Source organism: Centroberyx affinis, unplaced genomic scaffold (genome assembly GCF_046629955.1).
Source record: "Centroberyx affinis isolate AG114_WGS23_722 - 3 ecotype Tasmania unplaced genomic scaffold, CSIRO-AGI_Caff_v1 ptg003756l_1, whole genome shotgun sequence".
Taxonomy (NCBI): domain Eukaryota; kingdom Metazoa; phylum Chordata; class Actinopteri; order Beryciformes; family Berycidae; genus Centroberyx; species Centroberyx affinis.
Window position 1 is genome coordinate 318,824 of NW_027281633.1, and position 19,356 is coordinate 338,179.

Below are 19,356 nucleotides of genomic sequence, written 5' to 3' on the forward strand. Positions count from 1 at the left end.
TCGAGCCTACAAACTCGTGCAAGTCAAGCTTCCTGTCTGAACGAATGCTTAGAGACACCCAGCTCCCGCAGACACAGGAAAAGAGGTGACATCAGAGGCGGCGGTTGGCTTTGATGTCACCCAGGAGGCGAGGTGACCCCCACCCACCCCCCCACCCCCACCCACCCGCCCGCTTCAAAAAGCCTGCCGCGGCTCGGCTCCCTCGGCTCTAGGCCGCCGTGCAGAATATGGAATGAGCTGAAGTATTGTTATGTGCATTAATACAGTCTCACCAGGACAAACCACCTTCCAATATGTATCTTTCGACTTTGTGTTTTGGGTTTTAAAATGATGAAAGTGTCCATAGGCGAGTTATTTTTTATTAACAAAGGGCTTCAGCTCATCTGTTTGTGTATAGAAATAGACTGTCATCAGTCATTGGGGTCAGTGTGTCTGGAAAGTCAGTGGAAGTGAAGGATTTTCACACACTTACATGAACATACTGAAAGGGTATTGAAATGCACTAACTATTGCAATTTGATCCTGCAGTGTATTGTAGTATATTGCAATTTATCGTTTAATTATTCTAGATTTGGCGATCGTTAAAGTCGGAACTAATGGCGTACACCTAAGGGCAATAAAAAGATCAATTATGCATATATTACTAGATGAAATTGAAAGCCTTTCAGTCTTTCAAGCACTCTCTCAATTACATTTTTTAAGTATGAATAGTGATGTAACACCGTAAAAATATAAAAATAGAGACACTCAGCAACAACCAATTAATATAAAATCGCTGCGGAGAGTACACACACATGCACACATGCACAAAAACTGCCTAGCAACATCCATATTGAATGAGTAAATCAATGTTTCATTTCGAGGCATTGGTTGGGGATTACCTAGCAGTCTGGCCCAATAGAAAGGATGCCCTTGATTTGTTTGGAGTGTATGAAGCCATATGAATTGAAAGTAGTGTGTGTGTGTGTGTGTGCCATGCGTGTTTGTGAGAATGCCATCTTCAGATCAGATTGTCTTTTTTTTCCCACTCTCTGCGACGCTCCTCACACTATTTGCTCATGTTACGCTGGCGACAGCAGCGGCCACCTGCACTACAGCACCTCAGGGTGCTACCTTTTACAGGCCAGGCACATGCCGCCCGGCAACTGTTGCCTAGCAACCAGGCAGAGGATGACATGGCATTAAGTGAGACTTCCCGTCACACAGCTGCTTCTCTCAGGTGTAGGGCAGGAGAAGCCCCCCCAATCACAACAGCCTTCAGTACTGATCTCAGGCTCAGACTGTTAAACCTGACCTACCGTTGGGCTTGTGCTGTCTGGGCTGAGGTAGACTGAGGAAGAAGACAGTGTAACATTTAGAGGTCAGTTGAGAAAAAGTAGAAAGTCATCTGTTATTATCCAGTCTAAAGACTTAAAAATATACTGATTGGCCTAATGGGGGCCAATAGATTAAAAGTTTTGACTCAGATGTGATATCTCCGACATGATTTTGATGAAACCTGGAAGGATGATACGTTTTGACGCTGTGTTTTTGCATTTAAAAAAACATTACACGGATGACCTGATGGGGGCACCATAATTAAAGGTCAAACATCAAACACCAAAAAATGTTGGCAAAACTTGTCATTGTGTTTTTGCATTTAAATGAATAAATAATACACCAATTAAAGGTCAAAATTTCAAACTTTGAAGGACCATAACTGCTTATCTACGGGTCCAATTTTGATGAAACTTGGAGGGTTGATGTTACTTGTTACTGATTGGCCAAAGGGCTGCCTGCATCATTCTTGGAGGTCGACATGTTTACCTGTATTTAACTGTGGTGCTGTGTTTTTTTGCAGGTTGTTTTAAGGATGACCGCATCGTGTTCTGGACCTGGATGTTCTCCACCTACTTCATGGAGAAGTGGGCTCCTCGGCAGGACGACATGCTGTTCTACGTACGGAGGAAGCTCTCCTACGTCAGCGCGGACAACACCGAAGGCAAAAAGGTGAAGAGAAATGGCCTGAATTGTTTTATGGTTGTTTCAAGTGCGTCAGAGGGTGTCGCAGTGTCTTAATATTTAGCACTGTGGCCTCATAGACACAAGGTCGAGAGTTTGACTCCTAGAGTTTCCATGTTCTCCCTGTGTTCTCCTGGTTTCCTCTCAGCTGGTTTAGAGACTCTAAATTGCCCATGCACATGAATGTGAGTGTCTGTCTATGTGTGATAGCCATGTGATGCACTGGTGACCTGTTCAGAGTGTCTCAGTGCATGCTGGGATAGACTCCAGCCCCCCCATGACCCTTAATAGGAGTGGTAAGGAAAATGAATGAATGAATGAACTCTGTCAGACACAGATTTTGTGCATGCTATCAACACTGATGTGTTGATAAAATGCACAGAATAAACAATTTTATATCAAAAGAAAAACTTTCTATTGACTTTATCGTACGTAATACTGTACAGCCTGGATTTACTTTTCATTTACTTACTTTTCGTGACGTCTTTACCCCCTGGGCGGTACTTTCTCACCGATGCGCTCACACCGTACGGATTGCATTTACACCTGGCTGAGTCTGGCTGAGATCCGATCGCGGTGCGAGCCAGACTACCTCCGGGTAGTCCTGCCTCCTGGTGGTCTGCCAGATCCGATCCCAAGTCCAATTGCAATGCGCGCTGTGTGCGTTTACACCTTGCGTTAACATGCGTCTCTTTTCCTTATCCTTCCTTTATGAGTTATCTAGACAAAGCTCCCATTTTTAATACCAGGTGTAAATGGGACACGTCCAAGGAACCTGTGTTACAGAAGTGTTCTCCCATATCATTAGAGATTTAAGGCCAATTAACTGGGTTACTGGGTTGGGTCGGTGGCTAGTAAAGAGAAATGACCTGTAGGTGGTGTATGAGCCAGACACACTCCTGACTAGAGCATTCATTTTGCCACAGAGATGGATACAGGCCAGGGACTGCAGCCCAGTGGGCAGGCTGTAGAATACAAAGGAATTAGAGGTGAACCACAGTTTATTTCTTGATGTACTGTAGCTCTGAGCCCACATTTTATCCGACTTTGTGTTTGGATGGTAATGGAATACATAAGACGCAGTCCCCGCTGTAGATAATCTACCACCTTGGTAGATGCAGCCAAAGTTCCAGAAGATTGATTTTGGCACAAGATCCACTATGACAGCAAGATCACACGGGCAATGGTGTGATGTATCAATTTTCACATGACGTCAGGCTATGCCTTTTACTGTTATCATATAAATGGACAATGTACTTTGATTAGAATTACAAAATGTTCACTCAAGAAAACACCAGAAACTCTTTATATTTCTGTTTTAAATGTATTTCTGATCATTTCTGATAAACTACATTTAAAGCTAATATTATCATATGGGGAATTAGTAACAAGGTGCCTCTCTCTGAGTAAATAATAGGACGCGCATCTCTTCGAATGTGCATTTGCATTTCTCATCTGCATTTAACATCAGCGCATTCACAGAAGGAACTCTCTTTTTTTTTTTCTTTTGCATTTGTGCTTGGTGTTTTTACCCTTATTTTGATGTGAGGAACATTTGAATGGACAAGCATAACCCTGGGGTCAGTACACCATGCTCAGACTCAGCTTAGGTCAGCCGTGGAGGAGGAACAGTGAGTGTGTTTTATGTGTGAACACAGCTTTCCGTTAAAATATGCATCTACACACACAGTTCTGCAGTTACACCTTATCTATTTATTGAATTTTACATCTACAGTATGCTGCAGATGTAAAGCTGCAAAGAGAGAGATGCAGTATTGATCTTATTTTGGGATATGGTAATTATATAATGGTTATTTTCCGCATTCAGGTCCTGGGTGGATATCAGATACCAGCATGCATGAGAAATTCTCACTGTTTTCCCCCTGTTGACCTGCTTAAGTGGCCTTAGTTGTTATTCACTGCTCTCATTAAAATGTCCTTCACGCCTAGTTTACATTTCATTAAATCAAGCATGGAAGGGGATGTAAGCAGGAGGAAAACACAAAAAGCATTCTGATTTTAAAGTGTCTCTGGAGAGTTGGGTAGCTTTTGTAGAGTAAGAGCTTGTTAGTCTAGATTTTTAGATATTTAGATTTGGATGTTTTCAGATTTTAGGATTTTGTAATTGGCAATCTAACACCAATAGTAGCCTCTGTTGTGTTCCTCGGTGGATTTCAGTGCAGTAAAATGCCGCTGTCACATGGAGTGGAAGTGAAGGTTCGCCTCCTCGCGGGCACAAACTGATGAGCGAGGCACCCGCTCCCGCCCTCGGCCATCATCAGTCGGTTCTTTTCTCCATCAGTCCTGTTCTCCCAGCATGCAGCGCTGCACGGGTTGAACGGAGAGCTGCCGAGGTGGAGGAGGCATGGGTTTCTGAGCGCCGTCCCTCTGCCACTGGAACATCGCTTAGTCAGAAAGCTCAGTGAGGGAGGTCAGAAGGATCCATTTTGGATTCCATCTAATTCCAAGGTATTTGCAGGTTTCAGTAATCCAACTTTAAAACTGTTTAAGACCCTTTTAAGACCTGGAATTCAATTTAAAAACATGAATAAAGACTGAACATATATATGCCTGTAAAATCTAATGACACTAGTAGTCTTGTATAAGTTGCTGGATGTCCCAGAATCTTAAACCTGCAATAAGCGATATCAAACCTTATATTAAACCTGAAACTAATGTGTGCTATGTGGAGATTTCATTGAGACATAATGATATAAACCAATATCCACACAGCAGCCAGCTGTGTTGCTGTTTTCCCCTCTTTTCTAAAGCTTGTTGTCAAATTCCGCTCCTGAACGAAGCTCCTCACGGCCCATTCAGTAGCTTTTCATTTTTTATAAACTAGCCTGTCTCCTCCTTCGCTGTTTAAAAGCAGCGCTCACCCCTTCCCATTCAGGAAAAAAACTTCTCGGAATGTCGGAATCGATGAAGAAAACTTGCTACCTACCTCTTTGGTGACACTTCTCCGTAGGTACAGTTAGCTTAGCTCTTAGCCTTTACGCACGGTGCTTTGCAATGTATGTCCTTCGTAGGCCTCCGTAGTGCAGTGGCTTTGCTGTGTGTTATTTACAGACGTGTTGGCGGTTTCCGTCGCCCTCTAGTGGTCAGAACATTTCGCTTATTGCATCTTTAACAACTTACTGACACCAAATCAGAAACGGTTCTTTTTGGTCCACCCCACTACATTAAGATGATCAGCCAAAGCCATTTTTACCTCCGCCAAGGACGTTATGTTTTCGGTGCCGTTTATTTGTTTGTTTGGATTACGGAAAAACTACTGGCCCAATTTTCATGAAACTTCGTGGAAGGGTGTAGCATGGGCCAAGGAAGAACCCATTAAATTTTGGAGCGGATCCGGATCCAACTCACGAACAAGCAATAATAGCACGAACCTTGGCGGAGGTCTGCGCTCTCCCAGTGCCCTTCTAGTTTACAAACGTTTTTGTGGTTTCCGTCGCCCTCTAGTGGTCAGAACATTTTGCTTATTACATCTTTAACAACTTACTGACACCAAATCAGAAACGGTCCTTTTTGGTCCACCCCACTACATTAAGATCAGCCAAAGCCATTTTTTATCCTGGTAGTGATCTGGAAAAAAGTCATCCATGCTGTCTGGAACAGAGCGGACCTGCTTACTTCAGTCACCAAGTTGTGCACCAAACACCATCAGCAAGCTCCCCGCTTCGCACTGTCTAGCCAGACAGCTTGGTGGGACAGCTGGAATCAAGCAGGGAAATATTACATCAGTCGCTCATGCTCATTTGTCATGTGGATAAAAGCAGCACAATGTCATATTTGTACGCTAGACCGGCGTTGTCGTTTCCCACTTCCTATCTGTGAGGACGGGAGATGAGCGGCTTGCCACAAAGGCCAAGCACAATACCGCTAGATGAGATAAATGGCACTGGCAACACCGTAGAGGCGATCAATTTTCCCATCAGCCAAGGCTTTCACCAGTTTGTCATTACTCCAGGCAGACACCAACTGTACTGCCAGCCAGACGCCATACAGAAGCAAAATAACTCAAACGCACTCCACACACACACACAGAGCTAGAGCTGGCTGTGACACATCTGTTGTTGAGTCACACATTTTTTTTGAACAAACTCCACATAATTGTCGATAAATCAGGATTTCATAAAGCCAAAAAGTCTGACTTTTTGAGGCCTTTATAATGCTACATGGAGTTGGATTGAACATCCAAAATGAAGAAAACAAAAGTGTGGGCGACATTTCCCACTGAACATAGTGAATGAAAGTTCTGAAACTATAAATGAGCAGTATCAAACGTAAACCTGCATAACATGGTGAAAAAAACACCTTAAATATAGATAATCTAAGACTTTTTAAGGACCTGCAAATGTGCTGTAAATGTAAACATAATTTAAATGTGCATACATAAATGTCAATGTAAAGAGTTGTTTCATATGGTTTTGTAGTCATATTACTGACAAAGGACTGAATGTCCAGATAATGAGAGTATAGTTCCAAATGGCCAGGAGAGCAGAGAGTCTTGTAATTTCATATTTTATAATGCTCGGCTGGACTGAGTCTCTGTCTGCCTTTTGTATCTTATCCTACATCTCTGTCCCCCCTATCCCTGGGTTGCCGTGGTTACATAGCATCGTTCTTTGGCCAGGTTGGGTTTACCGTCATCTCTATGTCTGCCTCATTGTACTCAGACGTATTAAAACGCACACAAGTGACAGCAGTCAGAAAACATCGAGCCAAAACCCCAGATTAGATAGATTGGAGTGCAGATTTGGTGAGAAGCTGTGTGTGTGTTCCTGTTCTTCTTCCAACATAACGGTTTAAGGTTAGTTTAGAATTAAGACTTGGCTTCAGGGTTAAGATTAGAGTTTGGATTAAGCGATTCACATAATGATAGATTTCTTTCCCAGTAATGTTTTACAGACTGGCAAAAGATAGCAAAAGGAGAACCACCTCCTGTATTGACTGAATAGTTTTCACTTCAACATAAAATGAGTCACTACTTTAATCAAAACCTCAATTTGAAGGGTGTTGTTCACAGTGGTTTTGGAGGGTGTATGTGTACATCCTCTTTCTTATCATTGTTACTCTACCTAATACGGTTTCTCTTTGTGGCATTTGACTGTGCATTAAGCTACTGTCCCTTTGTTGTCTTTGAGAAAGACACTAATTCACTTCTGCCCTCTGGGGGTATTCCCTACCTAGAGACGCACACACACACACGTTCCATAATGTAACCATGGCAACCGCTCCTGTGCTCTAAATGGTTTTTGAGTGATGTGACGCCTGACATGTCAAGACCCCCCACCTCCCTTCAGAGAGAGGTTGACAGAGACCTTCATCAGGTCTGGTTAGAAGGTTTGAGGGAGATGGAGGGAGAGAATCGCTACGCTGAACCTCCTCAGACAGGAACCCATTTATTGTTCCGTAGAGCACGTCAGGTCTGGGAAATGGAAGCGAAATTCGGTCATTGCAAGACAGTGACGGCGTTCTGCCTCACTGAGCAGCATGAGCTTTCAGCTGGCGGACCCACACACCCCCCTCTCGACCCGTAACCCCCTGCTGTGGGACGCTCAGAGGTCATTTCATTTCATTTCATTCAACCTTTATCTAATACTGAGGGACGGGCCCCTCTCTTTCCAGACTATATGGGTTGGTGGCAGCTAGACGTTAGAGAAGTGCCTCAAAGGCCATCGGTTCAAATCCCCAGACAGACTGGGAAAAAGTGGGTAGGGAAAGTGACTGAGTAACACTCTCCCCTCTCTCAATAACTGATACCGAGGTGCCCTTGAGCAAGGCACTGAACCCCCAGCTGCTTTTGCCTCTCTCATCCCTTCCGGTATACAGCATCACAGATTGGCTGCGTTGGTAAAGTTTACTGACGTCACCTTACAGGGTTTCTGGTATTAAATTCCTTCATTTAAGGCCACCAATTTGTGGAAATTGCATAGTATAACTTCAAGTTGTTCATATTCACTCTCTCAATATGAGCACTAAGCATTAAGAGTTCTGATCTGCAATGTTTGGTTTGGCTCTTTCATTTGGCGTAAACGAAGAGCTTTCATTAAAATGTCCACCTTACATCTCCCAAGTGAGGTGGGTGGTCTGGATCTTCCAGACCTCAAAAAATATCAATTGAGTGCCCTTTTACAATATGTGACGGACTGGGTTCATAATAATACTTCCTCAACTTGGCTGTATATTGAAGCTTCGCTGTCTAAGTGTCCTCTTCAAAATTTACTCTTTCTAGGAAATCTGAAATCAGTCAAAGATTGTTGCAATAACCCAATAACAATTAATACAGTTAGGGCTTGGAGGGCAGTACAACGTATTGAAGGACGATCTGGGTTTACATCCATAGGTTTCAAACATTGGGATTCGAAGGGTATCTCTTCCTTCGGGGACCTCTTTGAAGACGGAGTCCTCATGACCTTTAATCAGATAGTACAGAAATATGATGTATCCAGAAATGACCTCTTTTGTTTCTTTCAGATAAGAGATTATATTAAGAAAAAAACGTCCTTGTTAACTGATTTTAATGTCTCTGATATTGAAAAGCAGATGTTTTGTACTGTAGGAGATACATCAATCAGTGTCTTAAATAACATTCTGAGGAATTACTCTGCAGTTGGTCTTCGGGAGCTGGGACAGACCTGAGAGAGGGAACTGGTTATAGAGATTACAGAAGATACGTGGGCGGGTATCTGGAACAATACAAAAAAAATAACAATCTGTAACCAAACCAGGGCATTGCAACTCAAAATATTACACAGAGTGCATTTATCACCTGATCGCCTCTCCAAATGTAAGCCCACCACCTCCCCATTGTGCCTTAAATGCAAAACAAATACTGGCAGCCTTACACATTGTCTTTGGTCCTGCCCCAAATTACAAAAATACTGGGAAACTGTCCTGAATGAAATGCAGAACGTTAGGAACTGAGCTTGAACTGGATCCAGTATCACTTCTCCTTGGTCCCCCTAGTGTGCACATTACTAATGTACATCATAGAAAACTGTTTAATGTCCTGACATTCTGAGCAAAGAAAAACATATTACTTCAGTGGATTTCCTGTAAGGCTCCCACGATCTCTGGTTGGAATAGGATAATAATGGAGCATGTCCCGCTGTTCGACAGATCTGCCTTTTTGTTTTCCTTTTTTTTTTCTCTTTTCTTTGATTGTCTGTGCTGAGCTGTACAGTGTTACGTTTTACACCTTAGATTGTTGTTATCCCTTTCTGTCCTTTGTTAAGTGGATAATGAAAAATTCAAAAAAACATATTAAAAAAAAAAAAAAAAAAAAGAGTTCTGATCTGCAAGTCACTGTAATTAATATTTCTGGCTTTGGATGACAACATATATTTAGTTTTATGAGCATTCAGCACAAGTGTGAGACTGAACTCAAGTTTGAGACTAGAGCTTTTTGTAGAGAAGTGAAGGCGAGCTGCAGGTTTCCACAGTAGAGAACCGTGTCGTCAGCATAGAGATATATTTCACCAGTATTTATGGTCACTGAGATCAAATTTGAAGCTGAGAAAAATGTCCTTGGGTCCAGTAAGGATCAGATCACACATGCCCTGAATACATGGACATGAACCCTCAAATCAAGAGGATGGAAAGGCTTCTAGAAGACGAGGATGATGTTAATCTCAATAGCACGCCAAATGCAACCTCGATGTGGAAGGAGAGCACCAAAATACCCTGAAGCAGTGCTATATATTGTTAAGCATATTGTGTATGACAAAAGCATAATGATGGTAATGTTGATGACGGAGTCTGTCTGCTGTGTTTCAGGTTGAGGTGGAGGTTTACAGAAGGGACTCCAAGAAGCTGCCTGGCCTCGGTGACCCTGACATCGACTGGGAGGAGAGCGTCTACCTGAACCTCATCTTACAGAAGGTCAGATTCGCTGCCATTTTCAATTGCCTACTCCCATGTACTGTTTCCATACTAAATTGAGTGGATGTGTCAGTGGGGGAATGGATGAATAGATAAGATTAAACTTAATTGATCCCCATGGGAAATTAGGTTGTTGCAGTAGCAAAAGTAATAGAGAAATACATACTGTGTATATAGCCCAGGCTAAATGTACATGAATAATTGACATTTGCGTAAAGCATAAAAATTGATATGTATATACAGTTTGGTGTCCTGAACAGATGTGCCATAATTGGAATTCTGAAAATGTTCAAGATATCGAACTGTACACAAGTCCAAATTTGAGTGTGTTTGCTCAAATCTGACCGATTTGGCCTTATTCTGGCCTATTTTGCCTGGACTAACAGATAGATGCATAGATTCATAGACAGACACCTAGGCACTAATGTACTTATTCACTTAGAGACTTCATTCATCCTTGAAGGAAGCTGATGTAGACTTTGGGATAGGCTTTGTATACCAAGGAGTACTGATACCCACACTGACCTGAAACTGCTGTCTTTCAGTTGGACTACGTGGTGACTTGTGCCGTCTGCACACGCTCAGATGCAGGAGACATCCACATCCACAAGAAGAAGTGTCAGGTAGGAAAACCGGAGTCCACCAAGCTCTTCAGCTAGCCAGAGACACTGTCATTAGATTAGTACAACACTCCAATTAGCACGTTTCAGGCCTCATTTATCTCAGCGGTCATTAATTAAGTTGTCTTTAAGTCTTGTTCTTGTCCCCCGTCTCTCAGGAAGTGTTTGCATCTCCCAGCAAACATGCCATGGATAGCAAAGGGGAAGAGTCCAAGATGAGCTACCCAAATATCTTCTTTATGATCGACAACTTTGAGGAGGTAACTGCACCTTTTGTCCTATCATACTACTACTACTATTAGTGCTACTACTAATATAGCTACCCGATCAGCTCAAGACGCATGAAGTGGCTAAGTGTAAATTGGGTATAGGAGCCCTGCTGTTGTTTTTAAGACTATGGAACAGCTAATAAAAACCTCTTGGTTTTAATCTAGTCTTTTGAACAGCCAATGGGAACCTCTAGGTTTTCATCTAGACCTTGGAGCAGCCAATATGAACCTCTTGTTTCTGATCTAGACTTTGGAACAGCCAATGAGAACCTCTTGTTTTTAATCTAGACTTTGGAACAGCTAATAAGAACCTCTTGGTTTTAATCTAGACTTTAGAACAGCCAATGGGAACCTCTAGTTTTTCATCTAGACCTTGGAGCAGCCAATATGAACCTCTTGTTTTTGATCTAGACTTTGGAACAGCCAATGGGAATCTCTTCTTTTTAATCTAGACCTCAGAACAGCCAATAAAACTGCCTCTTTTGGGGTTAAAAAGTCTGTGATATAGATTGGTGCCAGACCCATCCCTGCCTTAGAGGTAATCAGTAAAATCAATTCGAAAACTAACAGGTAACCTGTGTAAAGATGCTAAAACGGTCTTGTCTTTTTGAATGAACCCATCGCTCTCTCCAGTGAGATGCCAGAGGAGCTGATTGACTAAAGTGATGTGCAGCGGGGCTCATGGTAGGCGAGCAGATCGACTTGATGCCGCCAACGTAATGAAGTGTGACTTCATGCTTTTTCACTCCATTTAAAAACAAGCTCCTGCACTAACACCTGTCTTTATAGGTCAGCTGGAGGGAAAAACACCGGTTTTAAGCAAATTCTCTCCAGGGAGGAAATCAATGAAAGTTTTTGGTTGTTCACAAGTGAGGGAGAACCGCTTTGTGTTGTTCCTGGTGGGAGTATACTAAGCTAAATAACTCCATGTCAGCTGGGTATCTACCAGCAAATTGATAGTATTTGCATTGTATTTCTATGTCCAAATGTTTTTGCTAGGATAGAAAGATGAGGAAAATCCTCCAAAGTGAAGACACTTTGCCAGTTCTCACTTCTGTAAGGGGCAGTTTAGGTTTAGGAATTGGGTTTAGGGTTTAGATTACAATTAGGTTTAGGTTAGGGGTTAAGGTTAAGCAGGGTTAGGAGTTAGGGAATGAATGCTCTCAATGAAGGTCCTCACAAGTAGGCTATAGTCATATAAATGTGTGTGTATGTGTGCAGGTCTTCAGTGATATGACGGTGGGCGAGGGGGAGATGGTGTGTGTGGAGCTGGTGGCCAGTGACAAGAGCAACACATTCCAGGGCGTCATCTTCCAAGGCTCCATCCGCTACGAAGCCCTCAAGAAGGTCTACGACAACCGGGTGAGGAGCTAACAAGCTATCTGGATTACTACAAAGTCAAGTACCATTTAATCTAAGCTTCTGTAATACGTGTGCTATAGGTGAGTGTGGCTGCCAAGATGGCCCAGAGGATGTCCTTTGGTTTCTACAAGTACAACAACATGGAGTTCGTGAGGATGAAGGGTCCGCAGGGGAAAGGCCACGCCGAGATGGCCGTCAGCAGGGTGCCGACGGGCGACACGTCCCCCTGCGGGACCGAGGAGGACCAGGACTCACCCATGCACGAGAGGGTGAGGACACACACACAGAGGCATACACTCACGCTACTTCTAAACCATGTCACTTGGATTTCAACAATTGGCATAATTGCACTGAGGATGTAGAAACCACAGATTATTCATTCTGTGACTGTGAAGTTGTGCAAACCTTCTGGATCTTAAAGCTGCACTAGGAAAGATTTTATGTAAAAAAAATCCTGCAGATACCCTGAGTTCATGAAGCCACAACACTATGATTCCTGTTTCATAACCAACATGTCAACTGACCTGGAGTTTGGAGCCGCTCAGTTCCTCATGTCTGTCTGTGGCCAGGGGTTCAGAAGCAGAACAGAAACCCACAGCTAGCCAGGCAGATACGAAGCCGGCTGTAACTAGCAGAAAAGTGAATGTGTTGTGTGCGTGTGTTTGTGTGTGTATGGAGGAAATCAGGTCATCATCAATAATACATGTTGCTGGACTGCATTATGCATGATTTAGTCGGTCTGTCTTCCAGATGTGGGCCCATGTGTCTGCTTTTAGCTATTGGACTGATGCTGACCTCAGAAGAGTTTTGAGTCTGAAATGAGGCTGATTCTACATGGGGACTGAACCCATATTTACCAATACACAGCATCTGATGTAACTATACCTTGCTGTGTAACTAGGGTGAGCACCAGCATAGAAAACTGGCTCAGTATTATAGAGAGGGTTAGTGTTTATGTCATTGGAGTTACCATTTGGGCCAAATGTTAATGTGGAAAGCTGTTATTGTAATAAATTGCCAGATAATGTAATAACATCACAGCATTACATTAACATTACATTATTCCTTAATAAGAGTGTAACACCTTTGATCGTAACTGATGATGTAATAATAGTATTTACTGATAATGTAATAGTGTTGTAAGAATAAGAATGTAATAAGTGAAGTTATAACATCAGCTGTCAATATCATTACATCATCATCATCATCATCATCATCATCATCATCATCATCATCATCATCATCATCATCATCATCATCATCATCATCATCATCATCATCATCATCATCATCATCATCATCAAAATCATTCTCTTGAAACTAGTATAACTCCTTAATGCTGCAAGATACGGAATACCCATGTGTTATGTGGAGACAAGTGTGTTGACATAGAAGTGTTTGCATTAATGAGCTTAATTAATACGCTCATTAGCATAACTGGTAATGTATAATATATCATGGTGATTATGACAGGACTAATTGAGCTGTTTTTTCACTCTTCAGGCTTGGGATGAAATTGGTCTTTTAATTTTATTTGAACTGGCACTGAAAAGGTCTTTAATAGTTTTAAATGTAATTCACAGAAACCGTTTATGGTTTGCACTTTTGTTTCGTTTTCCCTCAGAAATAAAAACAGATTATCTTCATTCAGATTTTGCTCAAAATAACATGATAATATTGAACCGTGAACCGCAGTATCGTTTAGAGCTGAATGTATGGTTCCATCCGTAGTGTTTGAGGTTGATCACTTTGTGTCCTCCCTCAGGTGACCTCCTTCAGCACACCTCCAACACCGGAGAGGAACCGGCCCTCCTTCTTCTCCCCGTCTCTACGGCGCAAGGTGCCCCGCAACCGCATCGCCGAGATGAAGAAGTCGCACTCGGCGAACGACAGTGAAGAGTTCTTCAGGGAGGAGGAAGATGAAGGTAGAAGCAGACTTCCCACTGGTCATGGAATTTCTGCAATATCACAGAATCATGAGAGGTGTATTCCAGACAGGGAATTTCATCAGTTCTGGAATATCAGGGAATTTTACAAATGAGTCACTTTACAGGACTTAATGTGAATGTATTTTATAGTCTATGTACATTCCTTGCATTAGGTGCTGGCTATGAGCTGTTTTTTATATAGATAGGTAACAAGTTGTAAAAGAAATCGTACAACTTAAAGGAATAGTTCACCTAAAAATGACAATTTTGTTATTATTTACTCACCCTCATGTCAGTCGAAACACCGGTGAAGTTTGTATGTTGACACATTTTTTTATTTTTTTTTTTTTATTTAACCTTTATTTAACCAGGCAGGTCAATTAAGAACAAATTCTTATTTACAATGACGGCCTAGCGAGAGGACAAAAGGACCTCTCGAAGGGTAAAGGGAAAAGGGGACAAAAAAAAAAAAAAAAAAAACACACAAAAGAAACTAAACAGAACAATCCAGATAAGACTATCAGACACAAATGTTACATACATCACAGAGGCAGAGAAACCCTGCCATAGCAAGTTAGCTATGTCAGCCGTCTTCAGAACCACTGAAGTGGCTGAGAACCGCTTCTTTTCTCTTCCTAGAGTTTCAAAAAATGCAAAAAAAATATGACCATAAAATGACTCCAAACAGCTCGTGCAACATAATCCAAGTGTTCTGAAGCCAAACAACTGCATTGAGTCCAAAAGACAGATAGTATGTAGCAGTAGTAAAACTGCTGTTTTCAAAAGCGTTCATGCTTGCACACACCCACATGTCAACCTTTGTGATCTTTACCCATATCCATGTTGACACTCCTGCACTTAATATTCAGGTTCAAATAAATTAGGTTGGGCAAAGAACTGTTTCAATGAAGACTTGCTTGTGCTGCATACTGGTGCAAATATAGGTCTATTGCAGTGGTTCTCAACGTGGGGTCCGGGGACCACCAGGGGTCCTTGAGGAGGTTCCAGGGGGTCCCCAGCAAATTGATGAATTGTTAAACTTAACCATTATTTAATTGACAAGAAGTGAACACAACTAGAGAATGTAGAAGAATGACTGTTTTGATCATAGTTTCACTGTTATCTCTCTACCTACAATACAGATAGTCATAGAATTCTGGACAAAATCATATAAAAACAATATAAAAAAGGTTGAGAATCACTGGTCTATTGGACCCAAAGGGTAATTGTTTGTCTTCAGAACACTTGGATTATGCTGTTTGAGTTATTTAATGGTCATTTTTTTGCCCTTTTGGGAACTCTGAAGGACCCTATTCCCATTTGAAGCTAACAGCTTGTATGTCCACATAAAACACAGCGGTATTTCCACTGTCATGAGGGGTAACAAATGACTAAAATTTTTGGGTGAACTATTAATTTAAATATTTGATAAGACAGGGAGATTTTTGCATAAAATCTCGCCTAGTGCACCTTTAAAATATGATGAAACTGACAAACTTAAAGTGACTTGTTCAGCCTTATTTGACCCATATGTGGAAATCAGACTATAGATGCCTTGAAACTTGAGCTGAACGTGCCAAACAAGAAATATTGTTGGAAAGATACACAAAAGTTTCCAGGCCGAGGGTGCGAGTGCTTGAATTCAAAGAGAGAAGACCTGTAGATTTGGTTGACCGTGTCGATGAAGGTCAAAGCAATGTGTGTGTGTGTGTGTGTGTGTGTATTCTGCCAGATCTCCACAACACCACCAACCTGCGCTCCCGCTCCCTGTCCGGGACGGGCCGATCGCTGGTCGGCTCCTGGCTCAAGCTCAACCGGACGGAGGAGTACTTCCTGCTCTACTCCCACCTCACCTACGTCACCCTGCCGCTCCACCGCATCACCACAGGTCAGAGGTCAACGTCTCACACTGCCACTTATTGACATCTGTAAATTCAACACATTTTATAAGACAAATTGTTTTTTTCAGTTATTTCATACTGAATATATTATAGTTTTTAGTACACTACCGGTCAAACATTTGGACACACCTGATTGAATGTACTTTGTTTTTGATCCTTTTGATCTAAAGGCTTCTGCTTAAATGCTTGAAATTAGTTTCTTAGACCAGTGGTTCTCAGCAAGGGGTCCGGGGACCACCAGGGGTCCTTGAGGGGGTTCCAGGGGGTCCACAGCAAATTGATGAATTGTTAAACTTCAGCATTATTTCATGTACAAGAAGTTAACACAATTAGAGAATGTAGAAGAATTACAAAATCATATCTAGCAATAAAAGATATTCTCAGATTTGGGTCTGTGGCCCTAATGTGGACTAAATTAGGGTCCTTAATATGAAAAAGGTTGAGAATCACTGTCTTAGACAAATATAAATAGTGAAGTTGATCCTATGTATGAATATCTTTCCAAAGCCTTTGCCTTTTCATCAAGGCAAAGCATCTAAAATATAAAATAGTTTTGATTTAACACTTTTTTGGTCACTGCATAATTCCATTTGTGTTATTTCATAGTTCTGATGTCTTAACTATTATTCTAAAATGTGGAAAATAGTAAAAATAAAGAAAAATGTGTCGTGTATATTTTCATATCATACATATTTTCATTCATTTTCGTTTGTCTCAGTATGTTTTACTGCTGTTTTTTCACACAGCATCATAATACTGTCACTCTTTTTTCCCATAACTTTCATTCATATATTTTCACTTAATATGTTCTTGAAACAGAATATTAAATTGGTCTTAAATCCAATTCCAGGCAGCATTAAAAAGCTTAAAAAGTGTTGAATTTGGCTTTCTGATACCCTGTTATCTTATTTGATTTAAGAGATTTAACGAGTTCTTCTTGTAGTAAAGCTTCTATTTCCTTGCCCAGATATCCTGGAGGTGAGGCAGAAGCCCATCCTGATGACATAGCAGAGCCCCGGACTCCCTCAGAGCATCACTACCAAGTGCCTACCTGCATCAGGCCACTGAGACAACAGCGCCACCCGGTGTCGAGACAGAGGAACAACCAACCAAACGTCTGCTTTACCTGACAGGGGGGAGAGGACTACTGTAAAAAAAACAACCTTTTTGGGGGGGGGACAACAAACAAACCAGCCATTCAAGAAGTGCCTCTTCCTTCTTTTAAGTTCCTGCGTGTGGAGGATTAGCGGGTGAAAGGTCCGTCTCCGTGGAAACAGGATCGCACGACCCCCCCCCCCCCCCCCCCGCCCTCGGCGTGAATAGGCACTGGCTGAACTCTGACCAGGAAGGAAAAGGACAAAGAATGTGTCTGTTTTTCTTGTAAATATCTTGCTGCTTAAACGATTCACTGATAAGCCTTGAGAAAGGTTCCGCTTTTAAAAACGATTACATGAAGCTTCCCCCCCCCCCCCCCCAGTTTTTCGTTTGTTTTCGTCGTGGATGTGTTTCTTTTGTTTTCTATTATCTGCGACGACGTGAGGTCAAAAAAAGGATTATTTGTGTGTATTATACTTTTGTGCGAGAGGAAAAAAGACAGTAGACTGCTGCATTCTCGATCCTATATCTAAGTGCGGAGGTGTGTTAGCGAAATAGGCAGCCGAGGTCAAGGTCGGGTCAAATCCATCGCTCCTCACGCATTAAAGATAGGGAGCGGCTGTTTTTAATGTGTTTCAAATGGCCTGGGAATGAAGGTGCATCACAGGACACACTAGAAAGACTACACTTCCTTCAGAAAATAAGAGCTTTTTGATTTTTAAACCTATCTCCTAATGGATTTGACCCCAACTGGAGGAGAGAGACACAACAACATCTGCATAATAAGCTAACTTGCCCCCCCCCCCCCCGCTGTGTATTAAATACTGGCATCATTATATCATATAACTTATCCTGTAGCTTTCCACCACAAAGTGAAACACAAAGCAAACGAATCCAACTTTCACTTTTTTAGAAATGACGATTTGCAAACTGGAAGTGACTTGAAGTTAATGGTAAAGCTAATAGGGAAACCGGAATAAAAAAAAAAAAAAAAGCTTTACTTTAGACAAGTTCCTCCTAAAGTGTGGATGAGTGAACATGACCCCAAACCAGACCTGGGTCAAATATCAGTTGTAAATATTTCGGAGAGTGTTTGTTTTACCCTCCTTGGAGTGCAAGATGGGTGGGGTTTAACATGTCAAGCTGCCAATCGAGTTAATCTGGCTCTCGTTGTATTATTTTATGAGGCAAGCCCCACCCCTCTGGCACCTAAGAAAGCGAAATCAAACCGTAAAAAAATCTATATTTTCAAGCATTATTTGACCCACATCTGTCCCAAACCTATAGCCATAGGGTTTTTTGTGCAGGGATACAAGGTGTTGATGTTAGAAGTAAAGTGATCCCCTTTTCCTCTGTGGTCCCTAAAGCCTTAAGATCTGACTATGTATGTAATTTCAATGCTGACCCGTTTGCTTTCTCACCGTTTAGGTTCTGTCGTTTATCCAGACTTGTAAATGCTCTTTCCATCTCGATTCTCATCCTTTATAAGAGCGGTGTGGGCATTGCTCTCAACCAGCCATGGCTTCCAAAGAAACTGTTCCATCCTGTCTGCACAGTGACATTAAAGCAATGCAACACTTTTTTGGGAGGATTGCCCCATAGGTCAGCTTGGCTGTTACACACTGAAATCATCCATGTGTCCCCAGTAGATCATTAGCTCTTTAGCTAACACTTTAACATACACTATGTTTAATGATAGCAGGCTCCATGCTAACACTTTAGCATACACCAGTGATTCTCAACCTTTTTCATATCAAGGACCCTAATTTAGTCCACATTAGAGCCATGGACCCCTATTTGATTTTGTATCTTGGCCCCAAATCTGAGAATATTTTTATTGTTAGATATGATTTTGTCCAGAATTCCATGACTATCTGTATTGTAGGTAGATAGATAACAGAGAAACTATGATCAAAACAGTCATTCTTCTACATGTTATAATTGTGTTACTTCTTGTAAATGAAATAATGCTTAAGTTTCACAATCCATCAATTTGCTGGGGACCCCCTGGAACCCCCTCAAGGACCCCTAGTGGTCCCCGGACCCCATGTTGAGAACCACTGGCATACACTATGTTGAGTGATAGTAGCCCTTTAGCACCCTTGTAGCAGCTATAAAGCTAAACGGTAAATAAAAATTAAAATTAATTAAATAAAAAATTTATATGAAATGTAATATAAAAATAATACACAGTTTTGAACAACCAGGGACTACTTTCCCTGGTTCCACAGGAGGTGAAGGTGGCTCTGGTGCTAACTCTTTAGCATACACACTGTTGAGTGATAGTAGG

At 41.8% G+C, this 19,356-nt stretch overlaps 1 protein-coding gene across 2 annotated transcripts in view; it reads left to right on the top strand.

Annotated features, from left to right (window-relative positions):
* kiaa0930 overlaps window positions 1–17,440 on the top strand; it is a 34,149-nt gene extending 16,709 nt beyond the window's left edge. The window contains exons 3-11 of one of the 2 annotated variants that reach the window (XM_071540971.1): window positions 1,841–1,989; window positions 9,787–9,891; window positions 10,437–10,514; window positions 10,670–10,771; window positions 12,002–12,142; window positions 12,223–12,411; window positions 13,908–14,067; window positions 15,803–15,958; window positions 16,939–17,440. In XM_071540971.1, the coding sequence (XP_071397072.1) occupies window positions 1,841–1,989; window positions 9,787–9,891; window positions 10,437–10,514; window positions 10,670–10,771; window positions 12,002–12,142; window positions 12,223–12,411; window positions 13,908–14,067; window positions 15,803–15,958; window positions 16,939–16,979 (1,121 nt within the window). In that variant the 3' untranslated portion in view covers window positions 16,980–17,440. The remainder of the gene's footprint in view (window positions 1–1,840; window positions 1,990–9,786; window positions 9,892–10,436; window positions 10,515–10,669; window positions 10,772–12,001; window positions 12,143–12,222; window positions 12,412–13,907; window positions 14,068–15,802; window positions 15,959–16,938) is intronic. The other variant, XM_071540972.1, reaches the window with a different exon arrangement.
* Window positions 17,441–19,356: the final 1,916 nt, after the last annotated feature.